The following is an 18,767-nucleotide window of genomic DNA, read 5'->3' on the forward strand; positions in this document are numbered from 1 at the left end:
TATATTGATGTGCCCAGGCTAAGACCTTTGGAAAACATTTTCTTCTGGGAATTGGTCTGGTTGGTACTGTTGTCTCAGAATTCCACTTAGTAAACACGGGCCGCTGTGTCGCAGTCATTACAGTGGGTTGATGTGCCAAGGACTGTGCTAGGTGTCAGGGGTTAGCAGAAAAGGGGTAGCCCTCAGTCTCCGTACTTGAGGAGAGAACAAAAGCCCGGGAGAGTGGCAGTCCACGAAGTACAACGGCTCAGATTTGAAAGCCCAGGATCCACAGCCTTTCTAGCTGGAGAGACCATGGTGGGCATGTTGAAGAAACAACTGATGGTTTGGGCTTCGCACAATCCTATCACAAGCAGCTCACACCTGGACCATGTAACACACCTGGAGTCACCGCCTCTCTATCCTCACGACACCTCTCAAGCAAGGAGCAGAGAGCTCGGGATCGAATCTTGGGGATCAACTCCTGCCCCATCCTGATTGCTCTATGAGACGAGGGGTGACTGAGCCTACAGAGGGTGCTTGTAAGAGTTGAAGGAACCTGCTCACATTAATGAATGGAAAGAGATGTGGACGGGAGGGGTAGACAAGATCAACAGAGTGGGTCCGCAGCTGAAGGCGGCCAATGACGTTGCCTCCATCTTGGTTATACCAGGGAGTCACTACCAACCTACCCCTGTCTAGCCACCCTCACCCTGACACCCCCAAAGATCTCAGATAATGCCAGGTATGCTTTTTGCCCCCACAGTTAGTGGTGTAAGAGCTGGTATTTGAACCCAGGCCTGGCTGATCCAAAGGCCCTAGGTCTTAACCGCGATAAGGGGCCACAAGGACACACGCCCTGTCTGATCCCAGCTCCTTTGAGCAGCTTACATTCTTTCTACTCGGGAGACATCTCTGAGAAACCTGACCTGACTCTTGATGCTGGGCCAAGGGTCTCCTCTGCCTCCCCGCCCCCCCCCCCCGACACTCAGAATTCCTGCTGCCTACACACGTACATCTCCCCAACTAGACTGGGAAGTCTGGAGGTTAACGGCAGAGCTTTCTCCCCCAATGTTCAATTAGCTCTCAAATGGAAAGCTCCCCCTTAACAGTAACAGGTAGGGAACGTAAGTGGGTTAATAAGCCATAGTGCTGGCTGTTTTTAAAATATTAATGATTTCTATAATTGAAAGTGAAAATGGATGCCTGGAACTCCTACACTCGCATTAAAGAGAAGGGCTTTGAAAGGACACTTCTGAGGAATGCGTGGGTGGAGAATGCGGGTTTGCTGAAGATGGGTAGACAAATAGACATTCGCCTCATTGTTGCCGCTTCATCAGCTCCTTTCAGAGGCAAGTCGGCATCTCCTAGGCGCAAGAGGTAGCCGCAGGAAGAGGCGGACACTCTAAGCAATCCCAGGCTTCCTAGGCCAGCTCACCCAACAGCAGGGTATAGTCAAATTATATCCTTAAAACCTGAGGACACTCTTACCTGCTCTGGGCTATCCAGCTTGGTGTCTGCCATCTAGGAACAACCGGTTTATTGAACCCTTACACTGTCTTTACTGACCTATCTAGCCATGTACTTATGTCAGCCCTCACATCTAAAGAACAAACTCACTTTCAGTGTTCACAATGCCACCTGCTGTCCGGTTGGCAAGTTGCCAGAGAGCAGGACTGCCACTATCATCTTGCCCCACAAAGTACTCGGGGCCAGTATGGGCCAGGTCCCAGGCATGGAAACGGAGTGAAAGAGTTTTTCTGACTGGTCAGGTTCTCATCCCAATCCCTGCAGCGAAGGAATGGATGCTGCTGTGGCAGTTTGACCCCGCTATAAATCCCAGCCTGCCTCACCAGGTATATGACAGGCACAAGTGAGCACCGAAAAGAGAGGAGAGTGGGTGACATCAGGAGGCTGCTGGGGAGCAGTGAAGGAAAGAAGGGATGAGTTAAAGCAGGTCCCATGGCTGTGGCCAACCCGAATGGTCACCCGCCAAACAGCAAGTCCCTAGGTGTTGGCCATATGGTGCAGACTGGCCCTTCTGGTACTACCAGACTGCCCTGTTTCAACACAGACAGGACTCTTGGCATAGCATCCTTGATGCCACCTAATACCTCTTTCATTTGCATGTGTTCAAGGGTCCAAACGCCCAAGAACTGTGTCCTAGAGGGCCCAGGGACTCCTGGTAGCTTTATTGTTCCCACCCTGTGTTTCTATATTTGTACACTAACACTCAAAATGTCAGCTTTGATACCTCTTTCTAGAACTGAAAGGGATCTACCACCCAATGAGTCCAACAAATTGGGGGGTGAGGTCTTCTGACAATTAAGAGTGCATACGTATCTGGATTGTTACTATTACCAGCCCTTCTTGGCTCTTTGCTATGACTGACTGAGTGTGACATTCCAGGGACACAGGTCTGAGTAAGAGACAAGATGGAAGGGAAAAAAATGCAGGGTTTGGTTCAGGCTTCCTGGTTCCCACCCTGGCACAGCTGCTCACCAGCTGCATGGCCTGGGGTCCATTACCCAATCTAACCTGATGGGAGGATGGAATGGGAATTTCATTCCTCTGAACTACAGGGTGGAGCCTCCTTCTCAGGCTGTGCTTGTCACATGTGCCTGGAATACAGTAAGAGCAGAGCTACAGTGAGTTCCTCCCCACCCTCCCAAGAGGCGGGTTCCTCAGCCTGGCAGGCAAGTATTTTGTTCCTATAGCAAATGCATTCATCTCCTTCCTTTCAACAATACCTTTCCCCATCTTCTCATGCACAGGGCTTAGCATTTCTGCTTTAAATTCAACCCGTCTGTTCAGTTTTGTGAGTGCTAAGTGCCCTGGGAAGGCAGCGCCCTTATATTCTAGTATGTTTTGTCATGTTCCTAGGATGGGACAGCTGTGGGAAATGATGTGCTTGATGAAGCATGCAGGTTTTCTTGTCCACTCATCCTCATGTTCTTCCCGCCCTGACTAATCTGGCCATTTTCAAGGTCCTCCTAGGTCATGATGTAACAACTACTAGAGGGAGCGGAGGGACCATCTTGCTTCATGTTTTTCACTAAAGATGATGAAAGCAGACCCAGTAGTAGAGGACCTGGCCCCAGGTAGCAGTAGATATGGTTCTTGAGGGAGACTGCATACTGGAAGTATAAATTTCTTGTCCCTCCCGTAAACAGCGTACACATTAAATTATAACCTTATGGGCAGTCACTAGAGAGTGTTCTAGGTGTCAACATTTACATATGTCTGTGTCTATGTCATATCCATGCACACATGCTATTCAGGTATTGTGGATGCTTGTTCAAGCATGGATGTAACAAAACTCAATGTTGGGTGTGTTCCTCTATCACTCTCAACCTTACTTTTTGAGGCAGAGTCTCTCTCTGATCCTCGAGCTCACCAATTGGCTAGACTGGCTGGCCAGTGAATTCCCAGAATCTCTCATCCTCTACATTCTAGTGCTGGGGTTATGGGCACTTTTTCTATGCTTAGTGTTTCACATGGGTGCTGGGATTGAAACTCAGGTCCTTACATTTGTGCAGCAAGTACTTCGTCCATCTCCCTAGCATCAGAAACAGTATGTATGTATGTATGTTTGTTTGTTTGTTTGCACCCCACACCTGCAAGGAGCTACCCTTTCCTCACACAGACCTGGGATAAGCAAAAGATCTTATCTGAAATAAGCAAAGTTCAGTGGGCTGCATGACATGGGACATTGCCAGCCTGTCTGTTGGACAAGTACTCTTCTTTTATCCAAGTCTTAGCCAAGCCTATGGTTGGTAGCATACAAAGAGCTCTGGAAGCATGCTGTGATTTCTTCTGTGTTCTGTAGAATTTGAGCTATGAACCCCATAGTAACAGTGAGGCCCGAAATTCAGAAAATAGGATGGATATGTTCAAGATCCAATGACATCTTGGTTGCCTCCTGAACGTTGAAGGTGAGACACTGTTGGTGAAGAATCCATACACTTGACCACATGACTTGGAGGAGTTGAACTGGATCTGACACCAAAGCCTCCTCCCCAAGGACTAACTTTCATAATACTGAAAGTTCTGTGCAAACTGCCAAGGAGGTGAGTCTTACCCAGCTGTGACACCGATGAACCACAGCAATGATCAGCATGGCAAGATGTCCCTAATGGTGCACTAACGGCACTTATATCTTGGCGGTAACCAATAGCTGTCTATTTGGACTTAAGGCCCACTCAACACTGGGGAATCCATGGCTTTGTGACGTAAACACAGACAACTACCCACAGTCATAGACCTCAGAGGAGAACTTCCTACTGTCACATTCCTAAACCAGCATAATCCCTAACTGCATTCTAAATGCTTATCCTTAAACTCACATCTAAGTGTGCTGTCACTCCTCGTCAAAGAGGCTTCTTAGTTGTAGAAGATGGCAACCATTCCAGAAAGCCACAACTAGTCAAGATGCAGAAAACAACTGACTGTGGGGTACCCAGCCCCAGCTGACACATGTGTCCCAATCCAAGTGGTCAGCCCTTTAAAATATACATGTAGGGAGCACTTAATGGACTGAGCAGCTTGTATTTATATACGTGTGTGTGTGTGTGTGTGTGTGTGTGTGTGTGTGTGTGTATAATAATTAAATGAATTTGATAGAGGGGGGCATGGGGGAGATTGAAGAGAGAGGAGGGAGTGGGGAATGATACAATTATATTTTAGCTAAAAATGAAAAGCAGTGGCAAGTTCCTGATCTAACAGAAAAGCCATTTTACTGGGAGACCTTAGTCAAGTCACCTTGCCTCCTGGAATCTTGGCTATGAAGTAGAGCTCAGCTAGACCAGGTCTCCTCATCCCCCCCACAGCACTGTATAGTATCAGGCAGCATCCTTAACAGCTGGGATCCCTACAGGAGTAAGAACACCCACCCTGGAACCCCAGAGTTTTCACCACAGGGGACAGTTAGCTTTGACTGCTTATTAACCCACTCCCACTGCTGTGCATTCGAAATATGGTTCAGGTTTGCTCCATGCCAGGTGGTTTCTTGTGCAAAGTTCCCATCACACTGACACAGGCCTTTTGTTTCAGCCACCCTGAAGCAGCTGCTCCAGCATAGCTATTTTGATACAGGGACATTTTGACACAGCTGAGAAAACAAACCATTACACTGTTGGCTTAAAAAAAAAATCATTACCGAGTAATATGCCAAGGAGACATTTCAGGCCAGCTCTTCTTGTCCTAGCAAGACCTCCCCCAGCGCTCCTTCTGTCATAGGGGCTAAAGAGGAAGAGGAGAAGAGAGGAAGAGAGGGACCAGGGCTCCTCTAGGGACAGCTGTAGGTCCAGGCCGGGAATGAAGGAGGCTGAAACAGTGAGGGATTGGGAAGATGAAGGACAGTGACATCAGGCATGCAGTGGGCGTGAGGGTCTGTTTCACGCAGTACCTGGTAATTTTCAAAAACGATTTTACATTTAAATGTAGTCATTTCAAAACTCTCACATCAAAATAACCATGTCAAAATGCCCTTCTTGGTCTCAGACAAAGGAAATGAACACCAGGAAAAGATGAATGAGAAGAAGGAGACAGCTTCTGCCCCATAAACTCAGTGTCACCAAAGGGGAAAGGGGAATGACTATTCTCCTGACAGAAATTGCTGCACTAGGGGTTGCAGAGGAGTGCAGGGGGAGTGGGGCTCAGTGACTGATGGCCTGGATGCAACATTCCCAGGTTGGGAGTGGTTGGCAGCTCAAGACGTGCGTGCCGATGGACAGCCAAGGTTCACTGAGGGTTTAACATGCGGCAAGCACTTTTACGGGTGGGGGCTTAGCTCACTTAGTACTCACCACACACAATACAATGCCTATGACTCTACTTTCATGTTACTGAAGGAGAGACTGAGGTGCTCAGACGGAACTCTCTTATAACTGTCATATAGTTGGGGAATGACTGAGCTACAATGGACATCAGATAACGACTATACTAAAGGTTGGCTTATATCCCCTCTCCATAACATACATCTGCCCCTTCAGAGTTAGCCAAGATCCTGGAGCCAGGGAAGAATTCAGGCCGTAACATCATAGGACTTTCCTGGGCCTGGTTCCTCTTCTTACCTATCTGCTAGCTGTATCAGTGATTGCTGTCCCATTCCTTGCTGCTGCCTCTCCCCTGCTCACTCCACTCAACCACCTCTGGCTACCATCTGCTGACTCCGTGAATATGGAGTCAGCCTGTGAATATGACGGCTGCTGTTTTATATTTGGGTTCACAGGAGCAAAAAAAAAAAAAAAAAAAAAAGGCAAAAAACCCTTTTCCAATAAAGCTAATGTTCTTAACGGAACCATGAAGAGCAAGTGAGAGAAAAGAAAAATGTGTGGGTGGGACGAGGTGACCAGGAGATCATTGCATGGGGAAAGAGAGAAGCCTGGTTAGCTTCTGGTTTGTTGAAAACAAGCAGAGCAGCGCTCTTGACCTGGGGAGTTGTGCACGGAGGGCTGGATTTTTAGCAGCGTTCCTACTTCTGTCTATTCCAGACCTTTGCCTCTCTGGTCACTGCATATGCTCTCTGTCTACAGTCTGCTTAGCCACCTCATATGCTGTGCAAAGCACAGGTTGGTTGATTTTCTCAGAGCCCAGAACAATTCAGTTTCCCTGGCTCCTCTGAAGATGTTGTCTTGAGAGAGAGAGAATATATATATATATACTCTTTAATAGAAATACTTTTCCTTCATTAAATGAAATCTCCAAAGCCCAGTCGCATTTTCCGTGCTTATATAAAGATGCCAGTGGGGATTTGAGATCGAAAGTAGTATTTTTATACAAGTCAATGAAGATCTCAATAGGACAGAAAGAACACTCTTCAAATCTAAATTCCTCCAGCATTAGGAAGGCAGATCTGCTCCAGCAGGGATCACGTTACTTCCTGCCCTACTCGAAACTTCTCCTCAAGCACTGCAATGCTCACATACCCTGCTTCTCTGCTTGGGGAAAGTATATTAATAGTGTCTTCCCAAGGCTGTAAACCGTTGAACTTGAATTTCATTTGGATTCCATTCTTGTAACTTTTGTATAAAAATTTAGGTATTTGTAGAAGCCTGAGTGAGAAGCAGATGCACACATGGGCCGCAGAGTGCTGTCCTTTTTTAATGTACCGTAGCTGGAGAATGAACTCTTCTCTGTCAGGGAGTCAGAAAACGGGTCTCCAGAGATGCATGGGAAGAGTAGAATCTGATTCCAATGCTGGGCTGGGGAGCCAGCTCGGTGCTTCCTCTACAAATGTGAAGAGTAGCCTTTGAAGCTGAGAATCCATGTAATTCATGCAAAAGCTGGATGGGTGTGGCAATGCCTTTTAAGTCTAGCATCCATGGTCTAGCTTCCCTGAGCAAGCTCGCTAGGTAGACACGCTTCTGGTTCAGTGAGAGGCCCTGCTGCAATAAATCAAGGAGAGAGAAAGGGAGGAAGAAACCTGCCATCAACCTCTGACCTCACACGTGCGCATGTACACACACACACACACACACACACACACACACACACACGCACGCACGCACGCACACAGGTGCATACATGTGGACACAGGTTTAGTGCATGCCATGCACACATACATAGAAAAAGAACCCCAAAGCTAACTCTTGCAACCCGAGTTTTCCCAGGCAATGTGCTTAGCCTGACGGCACAGTTCTCAGGAGTGCAGGGAGACTCGGAGCGTAGGGGATGTAAAATGCTTGACAATACAGCACTGCTCAAAACCTGCTGTTTTCCTTCTCCTCTCAGCTGACTGTCATTGTCATCACAATTCCTCTGGTTCATTGTTAACACAGAATATCCCCAGCTCCAAAGCCAAGAGCTTCAGAAGACAACTGTCTTGAATCCTGCTAAGAATCTGCACTGTGACAATTTCTAACCCTTCTCAGCTGGACCTTCAGCCACGTGACTCTTACCTGACAGATGGAATCAGCTGAAGGAAGGCGTAAGGAGGGGTCTGCTAGAGCTGCATAGCAAGCTAAAGAACAGACTTATCACGGGGCGTGGCGGCACCTTTAATCCCATCACTCTGGAGTTGGAGGCAGGCAGATCTCTCTGAGTTCAAGGCCAGCCCTGGTCTACAAAGTGAGTCCCAGGACAGCCAAGGCTACACAGAGAAACCCTGTCTTGAAGGGGGAAAAAAAAATGCTGTCAGGCCTGAGAGGGGAGAAAACACCTGTAGGGCTGAGTCAGTGTGATGCTCAGATAGTAAAAGCCAAAGGTTGCTTTGGTCACTAGGTGACCTCAAACTCTGGAGTCTAGTGAATCTGGCCCTTTCCTGCCTTCTCTTTAAGGGGCGGGGGCCTCTCACCTATTCCGATGGCAGCAATGCCCAGCCGCTAGCTGATGCTTAGGAATGACGTCTGCTCCTAAAACCCCCAAAGAATCTATTCCCTCCTTTGCCACAGAGCACCCAAGTCACTGCCCCCATCCTCCTACATTGCTGAGAAAGCAAGAGCGAGCTCTTATTGAGAGTAGCAGGCAGGTTGAACTCTCGCCTTTCACTGTGGAAAAATCCATTACGGAGAAGTCATTTGTCAAAGCCAACTGTTTAGCTGCTTTAATTTACATATTTATCAAGTTTGATTAGAACGCATTGTCTTCTACTTTCATCCTCTCTTTCACCTCCCCTGGCCCTCTTTTGCAGGGGAAACAGTTTTCCCTGCCCTTGTTGCTAAAGGGCACACAGTGTGAGTTAATTTGCATTTGCTAATAAGCCTGCAACTGATTCTGGCCAGCCGGGGAAATCCCTCAGACCTTGGGTGGTGGCTCCCAAAAGCTGAACACTGGGTGCTGACAACTCATTCAACCAAAGGCCGGACCAGTTCTCCAGCTGCCTTAGGCATATGTATCAGGTACTCATGGTGTGCCAAGTGCTGAGAATTCACACCGTAAAGAAAGTAGGCACAATCTTTGGCTGTCTTGTCACGGATTGCCTAGTGACTCTAGTCTTTGCACCTGTAAGATAAAGCAGCTAGATCAAATGTTCTGTCTGCCAAGCATCAGATTTGAACACTTAGCCAGGCATCAGGTTTTGTGCATAGACCTCATGGACCATTGTATTTAATTCTTACAAGGTTCCTATGAGGTCAAGACCAATATTATCCTCCTGTTTCAGGTAAGGAAATAAAAGATCCCAGGGTTCAATGTCATGTAATTGCACACAGCCTTACCTGAATTGCCCTCTCCTGCTCTCTAGTACAAGTTCATAACCCCAGAGCTAGGCTTGAACATTCTTCTGTTGTTGTTTTGTTTGTTTGTTTGTTTTCAAGACAGGGTCTCTCTGTGTTAGCCTTGGCTGTCCTGGACTTGCTTTGTAGACCAAGTTGGCCTCTCACAGTGCTGGGATTAAAGGTGTGCACCACCACGCCCAGCGGCTTGAACATTCTTATCTGGTCTTTGAGCTCCTGGATGATAGGGACATCTCTGATGCTATGTCCTTGGGGCCCAACTCAAGGTCTGACATATGGTCAGCATCAGAATTGGTGTGCTAAATTTTAACAGTAAAAGAAGGTCCATAGCCCTTGACATTTATATCTTTGGGGTCTCAGCTTATAATGCCCAAGTCATGAAATCTCCAAAGACCACCAGGAATCAGTCGGATGCAAATTACACAGGGTCTCATTTATTAATCAAGCTCAGAGCCTGGACCATCAACCCCCTCATAAACAGGGAAGATGACGGCCCCTAGTCCTAGGGGAACAGAGTTTTAAAAGGAAAAAAATGCATGCTGGTGGAGGGGGGTGGTGGGAAGGGGAGGGAGGGTGTTTCCAAGCCTTGCTGTTACTTGATAGGTTAGAAAGGTACAGGAAAGTTGCCCTTTAAGCTGATTGGCTGGGGAACCAAGGCTAAAGGTAGGAACCAGTGCCAGACCACAAGGGGTGGGGGGGGATTTTTTATTTGTTCTGGTCACTGTGACCTGTAGCTCTGATTGGTGGGGTGTAGGGGTGGGGTCAAGTTTCTCAGGCCCTGAACACAAAATGGTTTGATCTCTACAAGCTCTGTCCTGATCTCCTGAACCACCTTGTTTAAAAAACTGTCCTAACCCATGATGTATGTCTTACCCAGGCCCTAGATCTGCCAGCATTCTGGCGGCTGATAGTTCATAGCCTGAGACTGTTGCTGGAACAAGCACCTAACCCTCCACCTGGGTTCTACCTCTGTCACATTGAACAGTCCTTATTACAGGACATAGAATTAGCTCTCTGGCCTCAATTAGAAATGGCCTTCCAGCCCAGAGCTCCCAAGCCATTGTTTAAAGTCACAGAGTTCGTTCAGTCTGTGCAGTCTATATAAAGTTACAGGGCTGACCATTTGGTATTGGATAACCAACTGGTCTGCTCTTCCAAGAAAGGGAAAGAGGAAACTCAAGTTCCTAATCTTAGGGAAGACTATTATTCCTTGAATAATATATTCTTATAAGGGATTGGTTCTCAACCAGCTCCTATTTTGCCTCCAAGAAAACATGGGACATTCAGTAATGTCTGATGATAATTTTTATTGTCACTGGTTGGGTATGGATGGCTGCTGCTAACAGCCCACCTCAGTGCCTTATAGCAGAGTTATATAGTTAAAGATGGCTATGTTGCTGAGGACCCCTGACCTGTGCTTGTCACTCAATAAGTAGTACCTGTTATTATGGGCAATGCTGCATAAAAACAGACACAAAACCACTTATTTAAAGCTTGTCTTGTGACCTAGATATCATTCCTGTTTTACACTTGGGAGAACTAAGGTTCATAAGAAGTAATTTGTCCAAGGTCTCAAAGCACAGGGAAGTCAGGTGTTCAGTTTGACCCAGCAATGCTGTCTTGTCTGGTCTCCCTCAGCCAGCTCTTCCCTCCTCCAGGAATCAGCTTCCAGGCGCATGGCTGAGCTACCCCTGAGTGTCTTGGATCACATGGAGTCACATGCTTACCCAAATGTATTTATTGCCTTGCCACTTCCTCCAAGAAATCTGGATGCATGCCTCCCACACCTACATTTTCTCCTACAATTACGTATAAAAATTCTTCACCTTGATCATGTTCTGACTGTGATTCTTTGCCCCTGTTCCATTTTCACTGTCACCAACAGTGATATTTTCACATTACCTTCAGCCTGACATGTATTGTGCTGATAAAATCAGATAGAATACAACATTAACTGTTAACTCCAAAGAAGACAGAGCGAAGTCCCTGGTGAACTTGAATTTCCTCCTTCCCTTCTCCGAGCAGGTGCATCCAAATTGAGTCTTGAAGGCTGAGTAGGAGGAACCCAGACAGACGAGACCAAGGCTGGCATTCAAGGCAGGGAAGAAAACATGTGCCCAAAGTGGATGTGTGGGAGAGCATGTCATGTCTGGAAGACTGCCAAGGGCTAACTGAGGGCAGAGCCTGTGGGACAGGATGGACAGGAGTGTGACCATTATACTGCCAGAGATGAGAGCCAGGATAATGAAGCTGGACTTGTGCTGAAGACACCAGGAAATTGCTGACGTCTTAAGCAGGGGAAGTGGCATGCTTCTGTGGGCATTATAGAAGGGCCACATTGAAGTCAGGCTGCAGGATGGACAGGCAAGGCGTGTGCGAGCACATCTGAAAGCAACAAGCATTTATCTTCTCTTGGTTTCTGCGGGTCAGCAATGTGGGAATATTTAGCGGGTCATTCTGGCTGGGGGTCTCTCTTCAGATTGCAGGGAGGTTTTTGTCAAGACTACAGTCATCGGAGACTAAAACATCCTTCCACACCCACTCAGACATACGTAAGTTCACCTTGGCTAGTCTCACCATGCAGTCTCCCTTTGAGTGCCTTCATGGCACCACATTGGATCCCTTCAGAAGTGAGTAGTTCAAGAGTAAGCAAGCGTGCCAAAGACCACAGTCCTTTTACAGCCCTATCTCAAAAGTACTGTATCATTCCTTTATGGTGTTCCATTTTTAGAAACAACTGTCTAAGCCCAGTGCACATTGAGGCTAAAATTCACCTCTTGGGGCCTGGACATGGTGGTACACATCTGAAAGGCAACACTTGGGAGGCGGAGGCAGGAGAACAGGGTGTTTGAGACCACTGGACTGTATAGAGTTCTAAGCGAGCTTTGTTCTATACCACAATACTGCCTTGAAAAATATGAAACCAAGGCAACAGCCTCAAACTGATGAAATCAACCCGATGAGCCTGTTTGATCTTCAAGAGTCAACCTGACACAGTGGTTGAGAACATACTGGGAGATTCATAAATTCCTAGGTCTGATACTGGCTCTCACATTTGCAAGTTTAGTCAATATATCTAACGTTTCTAGATCTTGATTTCCTAACTTATAAGAAAGGGGTGAAATAGTAAAATAATAGGAAGATGCTCCATTGGGTCACTATGATAATTAAATAACAGGGATATAAAAATATTTGACATGGAATAGATACCCAATAAATATTACCTAACTGCTATCAAAAAGGAATTATGTTATTGTCCTTTATAGGGTAGCATGAAGATTAAAAATATGGTTTGTTTCTGATTTAGGAGTCAGGCTCTGCCATTTTGTCATTAGCTAAAGACAACGCTAGGCCACTAAATGGTTCTTGGACTTATTTTTATTAAAAATAAGATAAATAATAGCAAGTAATTGGTCACCAAACAGGTGTTCAATAAATATTTCATGCACAATAGTTTGAGGGTGATATAGACTACAATGACAAGATGTACCTCTGTGTGTATGTGTGTTTGTGTTCATGTGTTCACATGCATGCACATGTGTGAACACACACATGGGTTAGGGATGCTGTACAAAACACACCATGTTCTTGTGTCCTTGAACATGACAGCCTCCTTGAACTCTCTGCGTTTACCATCCCCTGTGGTTGGTTCTTGGTCTCGTTGTTTGCACTCTGTTCCATCTTAGCTTTGTTCAAGCATACATCCTTCTTCATCCCTGCTGCCTCAACCGAGAATATGTTTAATTGTCTTTGCATAGAGGAGTCTGGGGATTTGGTGACAGGAGGGGTAGGAATGGCTTCATGTCACACCACCTCAGAGCTGCTACATTACCTTAAATTGATTTTGCAAATGAAAGCTAAAAGCTAAGCAAAGGCGACCCATCCATTTTGCCTAAAGATGATTATAATGCTCTTTTATGGCCCCCTAAATGACAAAGCAATTTGTTACCTGCCTGCATCAACATTTGCTTATATTAGTGCCAGAGAGGCTTGATTTTTATTAGCCCCATGTTATCGTTTTATGAAGTCACAGGGGCTCAGTAAAATTAGTGTGCAAATAGAATGCCCATTTTGCCTTTCCCTGTGGTCAGCAGAAATGTAGAATGCAATTGAGTTGATATTGGGTCAGGGGAGGCATCCATAAAGTTAGCCTTCACTGAGGGCCTCAGTAATGTTATTCATCATTTCTGGATTGTTGGGATAGATGAGGTCAGTGTTAGGTACCATTTTTTAAAAGGGTTTGGGGGTGGGCTTTAAAAAATGCTTAAGTGAAAAAGCAATATAAATACTAAGACAGTAGTTCAATTTCTATCAGCAATAAGGAATTAAACCGAAGTCTCCTGTGTACATTGCAGATGGAAATAGAGCAGATGTGGGGTTGTATAATGTTAGTGGATCCAGAAGGCTGACAGGGTAGAGAAAGGACTCGGGCTCAGAGCTAGGGCTTGGCTCCTGGCAGCGAGACCTTGAGCATAGCTGTTCCTTCCATGGGCCTCAGATCTCTCCCCTGTAAAATGGCATGAACACATCCAGCTACACGAAAGCACCATGAAGATTTACATGAAACAACAGGTGTCTAAACTTCTTCATATCTATAAATATAAATATCTATATAGCTTTTTCATTTATTAATTTAGCAACCAGTTCCTGGATACCCGTTCCAAACAGGCTCCTGGGAAAGATGTTAGCTATTTACCAGTAGGCATCATTTTCTCCCTGTTGTAGCTTATATTCTCTTCAAGAAATGTAGAAGTGTCTAACTCTTCTTTGAGAGTATAAATGCATTTTCTCTCCTGAGAGGTGCTCAAAGTGGAGGATGAGTTCTTTATCCTCGTGCCCAGTGTGTTTTTTGCTGGCTTCCAGGGGACTCAAAATTCCATGTGCTTGCTGATCATCCCAATGGGCCAAACAAGCCACAAGCCTTTAGAGCAATGTTTATATTTATTTATTTTTGTTTGTTTTTGTTTTTCTGAGACAGCATCTCTCTGTACAGCACTGGCTGTCCTGGAATTCACTACATAGATCAGGATGAATTTGAACTCCCAGAGATCCCTGCTTCCAGCTTCTGAATGCAGGGATTAAAGGTGTGAACCACCACATTCAGCTTTAGAACTATATAGTTACTTTTAAAAAAATTATATGTATGGGTGTTTTGCCTGCATGTATGTGTATGCAGCATATGCAGGGGTGTGAGAAGGGCATAGAATCTTCTAGAACTGGAGTTATGACTGGCTGCTGTGCTACTTTATGGGTGATGGAGATCAAACCCAGATCGTGCTCTTAACTCTTCAGCCATCTCTCTGCCCCAAGAATTAATTATTTGTCATGTCTTACATTAGTGTATATTTTGTAATGATGAACCACATTCAAAATGGCCTGTTACCAGCATTTTAAGAGAATACGTGTTGATTACTTCAGTGCCCTCTCCTCATCCTCTTTTGCCAATAGCTGAGTATCCCTTTGACAATAGAAAGGTTGTTTTTTGGCTATTATTTACATATATGTGTGTGCTATTGTTTCATATATGTATGTGTGTGTGTGCACATATATATAATATCTTTATAATGGTTGAACATTATTTTAGAGGTTAGTTTTCTGCAGCCATAGAAAGCTCTTGGGATCTGATTCAAGTCCTATTCTTCTATTTTTCTACATATCTAACAACTTTTATTATATGCAGAATATTACAAAGTATATACATTATTGAGTGTCTGGATTTTGTTATTTTCCTTTCAGAAGAGTTGGGATTTTTGTTTGCTTCTTTGTTTGTTTGTTGTTTTCTCTGTGTAGCCTTGACTTTCCTGGGTTTGCTTTGTAGACCAGGCTGACTTTGAACTCACAGAGATCTGCCTGCCTCTGCCTCCCTGAGTGCTGGGATTGCAGGCGTGCACCACTGTGCCTGGGTAACAGTTGGGCTTTTTATATGAAGCAGTTAACTTTCTTTACCAGAGTTTGGTTCTTTTCCAGTGAGTTGAAAGGCTTGTTAGGATCTATCTAGAGTAATTTAGTCCTACCAGTATGATACAGTCCTTTTGAGTCCCCACGCTTCCTGCATGATCAAAAAGAACTTATTTGGAGTCAGGAGCCCAAACATTTCCTTACTACTTCATGGAAGCTAGGAAGCAAAACAGAGAGAGTTTGGGTCTGGGGTCCTAACCTTCAAAGACACATACTAAAAGACCCAACCTTTCTCCACTAGTCCTTATTCCATTAAAGGGTCTGCCATCTCCCAGGGACAGCAGAGGCCTGGGGCTAAGTCTTCAACACACTCTAGATCCAATCTATAGCTTGAAGCTTCACCCTTTGTATGCAGAGTTTAGGATCTAACAAAGACTCATGGCGCCTTCTTATAGACTTCTGGAACTCGTCTTCTCTACTGGGATTGACTGAGCTCTGGAATTCATGACTCACAGTGAGGCTTTCATGGCAGGCTCAGGATAGTACACTCTGCTCTTCCCTGAGTAACGGACCACAAGAAAAAAGTCATCACAGCCATGGGGCATGCCTTATTCATCCCCTTTCCTCATGGCTGTGCTAGTACTGTATCTTGTCTCTTACCCAACATATAAAATAGTTGTTTTTATATTTATCTAGTTTTCTTGATTTGTTCTTTTTGTTTTGTTTTGTTTTTGTATTTTCCCAAAACTAGGAGTCAAACCCAGGGCCTTACATATCCCAGACAAGGGTTCCACTATCAAGCCACTCCCAAACGACCTAATTTCTAAGATGTTCAACAGAGTAAAATAAATCTAGTCCCTGTTACTTTGTCACCACCAAAACAAAAGCCTGAATTCTAATCTCATCTGATGCCACCTATAAACTATATGGCCTCGAACAAATTACATAATGTCAGTGAACTTCAGTGTCTGCCTCTATGACAGGAGTATGAACTACATGTTTTTCTAAAGATTGTGACTATATATAAAATATACCTGGCACAAAATGGGTTAATTAAATGGCAGATGTTGTTATTACTATTATAAATAACTACCTTATTATCCCATTATTTACTAGATATTTATTAGATGTTTGTACTATGGAAGTGTTTATCCTTGTTTCATTATCACAACCAAGATAAGCAGATATTATTCTTCTCCTTTAGAGTTAAGAATACTGAAACTCAGAAAGATATGCAACTACCTAGGCGCAGTCTGTGGCTTTGGAGCTCAACTTCACTGATGGCTTTCTCACATGGTTGCAAATATTACATATTAATATAATACTCTAAGTTGCACATATAAAAAGTAATCTGTTTAGTATTAAATAGAAGGAGACATAATTAGTCAACAGTGGCTGGTCCTTAGTGGTTATGACAGAGATAAAAGTGAAGCATCCAGCCAGCCTCTTCGTCAGCTGCCTCCTTCCCACATACCAATGTCTACTCTCAGCTTGCTTTCCATGGTGACCTTCCACTTGTTTCTTACAGAAAATCTCCGAGAGGGGACAGAAAAGAAGGTGGTGTTCATCACAGGACGAGTCCACCCAGGGGAAACACCTTCTTCATTTGTGTGCCAAGGTAAGCTCGGTGTCCTGTGTCTGCTGTGGCCCTGTGATGACCTGTAAGACAGTGAAGTTACAGGCAGTCTTCATCTCACACGGCAATTTACCTCGGTCCTTGGAGGTTGCAGCTGATGCCCCACCCAGTTTTGATTTAATAAATGCTTATCGTTGAGTGTACCAGTAGAAGAACCAATGGGTGGATGGGTGGGTATGTGAACAAGAGGGGCTGAGGGAAATTCTCATTGTTCTATATTGAGGCTGGCCATGGGAATCACCTACACTCTCCTGAGCGAATGAAAGCTGCAGGAAGCCTGACCCAAGCTAGATGTGTATGTGGGTAGAAGGGTTATGAAATGGGCATATTGGCTATTCACTCACTTAATCCAAACATTCACTTAACAAAAGCCTTAAAATACCTACTATGATAAAGGAAGTACACTTGGCCTCAGGCAACCAAGAGTAAAATAATTTCTCTGCTTTGGTGTATTTCTTTGTATTTGCATGTAAACGTGTTGTCAAATGATTTATCTATATAAGGTAATTAATCAGCTATCATCACAAGCATAGACATATTCAATAAATGATATAGATAACAATGAGTGTCCAGGTGCCCAGCAGTTTAAGAAGCAGACAGCCATCCACTCCTTTCAAGCTCAGACCACAATCTATTCCATTCCGGTTCTGTGTCCCATCCTCCCTTCCGCCCACAGATGATCATCACCTTGACTTTTGTGTTTTGTTATTTTCATCTTTAAGTTTAACTATATTCATAAACATCCTTAAACCATGTATGTTTTAGTTTTTTCTGTTCTTGAACTTTGCACAAATGCCAGCATTCTATATACACCGGGGCTTGCTTTCCACTTGTTATCCACGTGGGTGAGTAGTCTTCCAGTTTGCATGCTTTTCCTCGGTGTATGATATTCCATGTCTGTCTGTGACTCAAATTACTTATTATTCTCCTGATGACGAATAATTAAGTGGTTTATGATATTTATTTTTTAAAAGCAATGCTATTTCATACTTTCTTACTCAATAATGTGTATGTGGACAAATGTTTCATCTGCATCACCAGTATGTACATATAAATTCTTACCTAGGATGAACAACATGCATACATAATTGCTGGGTCATAAGCTATGTACATCCTCAGCTTTACTAGGTCTCCCCAAAGTTTTTCTTAGTACTATTCAACTTTACAATGTTACTAGCCTTACTGTCTCACATTCTTGCCAATATTTTTTTCTTTTCCTCAAATAACTGGGGACTGAAAAAGCTGGGCATCGTGGTGCATGCCTGTAATTCCAGAACGCTAGAGGCAAAGGCAGGTGGATCACTGTGAGTTCAAGGCCAGCCTGGTCTTCAAAGCAAGTCCAGGACAGACAAGGCTACACAGAGAAACACTGTCTTGAAAAACCAAAAAGTACTGGGGATTGAACTCAGGGCCTTATGCATGCTAGGCAAATACTCTACCACCTAGCTACAGCCCTAGACCTTTAAAAGAAAGTTTCAGTCTGAGACATGGCCTCTTTAAGTTGTTTGGACTGGCCTTGAACTCACTCAAGTGGTAGGGAACTCAGGCCTCCAACCTGGAATCCTTTAGCCTAAGCCTCTGGAGTAGCCACCATGCCCAGCTTCACTTGTACCTACCACGTAAAAATTGCACATGTTCTAAATACTATTCTAGGTACTATAAATATGTTAATTGTAGTTTATTTTAATTATATTAATTTGCTGTCACAGAGGCTAATATTAGCTATGTTTTGACATATGAGAAAACTGAAATTGGGAGAAATAACTTGTCTTGTTTTTATCTGAAGATGGCCAGGTGGTTAGAGGGGGTTCAAGAAAGCTCCTGAAGGTTATACAGCTCAAGGACAGCGTGATGTGGCAAAAAGCACACAGAGATTTGGAATCAGACAACCCTGAGGTCAAATACTGGCTGGACCACCTCCTTGCAGCATCACATCAGTTCCCTTAAGTGTAAGAAGATGAGGCTAAAAGAACTATGCAGGAAGGCATTAGGAAGCTGACAGGAGATAAATGTAAACACAACACCTAGTCTTATGCCTAGCACATAGCAGGCACTTGACAGATGCCACCTCCATCCCT

General features: G+C 44.6%; 1 protein-coding gene across 6 annotated transcripts in view; it reads left to right on the top strand.

Moving 5' to 3' along the window:
- Window positions 1–18,767, top strand: part of LOC311600411 (BEN domain-containing protein 5) — a 1,156,253-nt gene that overhangs the window by 1,020,624 nt on the left and 116,862 nt on the right. For all 6 annotated transcript variants that reach the window (XM_084787055.1, XM_084787054.1, XM_084787050.1 and 3 more), the window contains one exon: window positions 16,582–16,671. In XM_084787055.1, coding sequence (XP_084643181.1) covers window positions 16,582–16,671 — 90 coding nt within the window. The remainder of the gene's footprint in view (window positions 1–16,581; window positions 16,672–18,767) is intronic.

The sequence above is a fragment of the Acomys minous genome, assembly GCF_964271855.1.
Source record: "Acomys minous genome assembly, chromosome: 6".
In the NCBI taxonomy this organism is placed as follows: Eukaryota; Metazoa; Chordata; class Mammalia; order Rodentia; family Muridae; genus Acomys; species Acomys minous.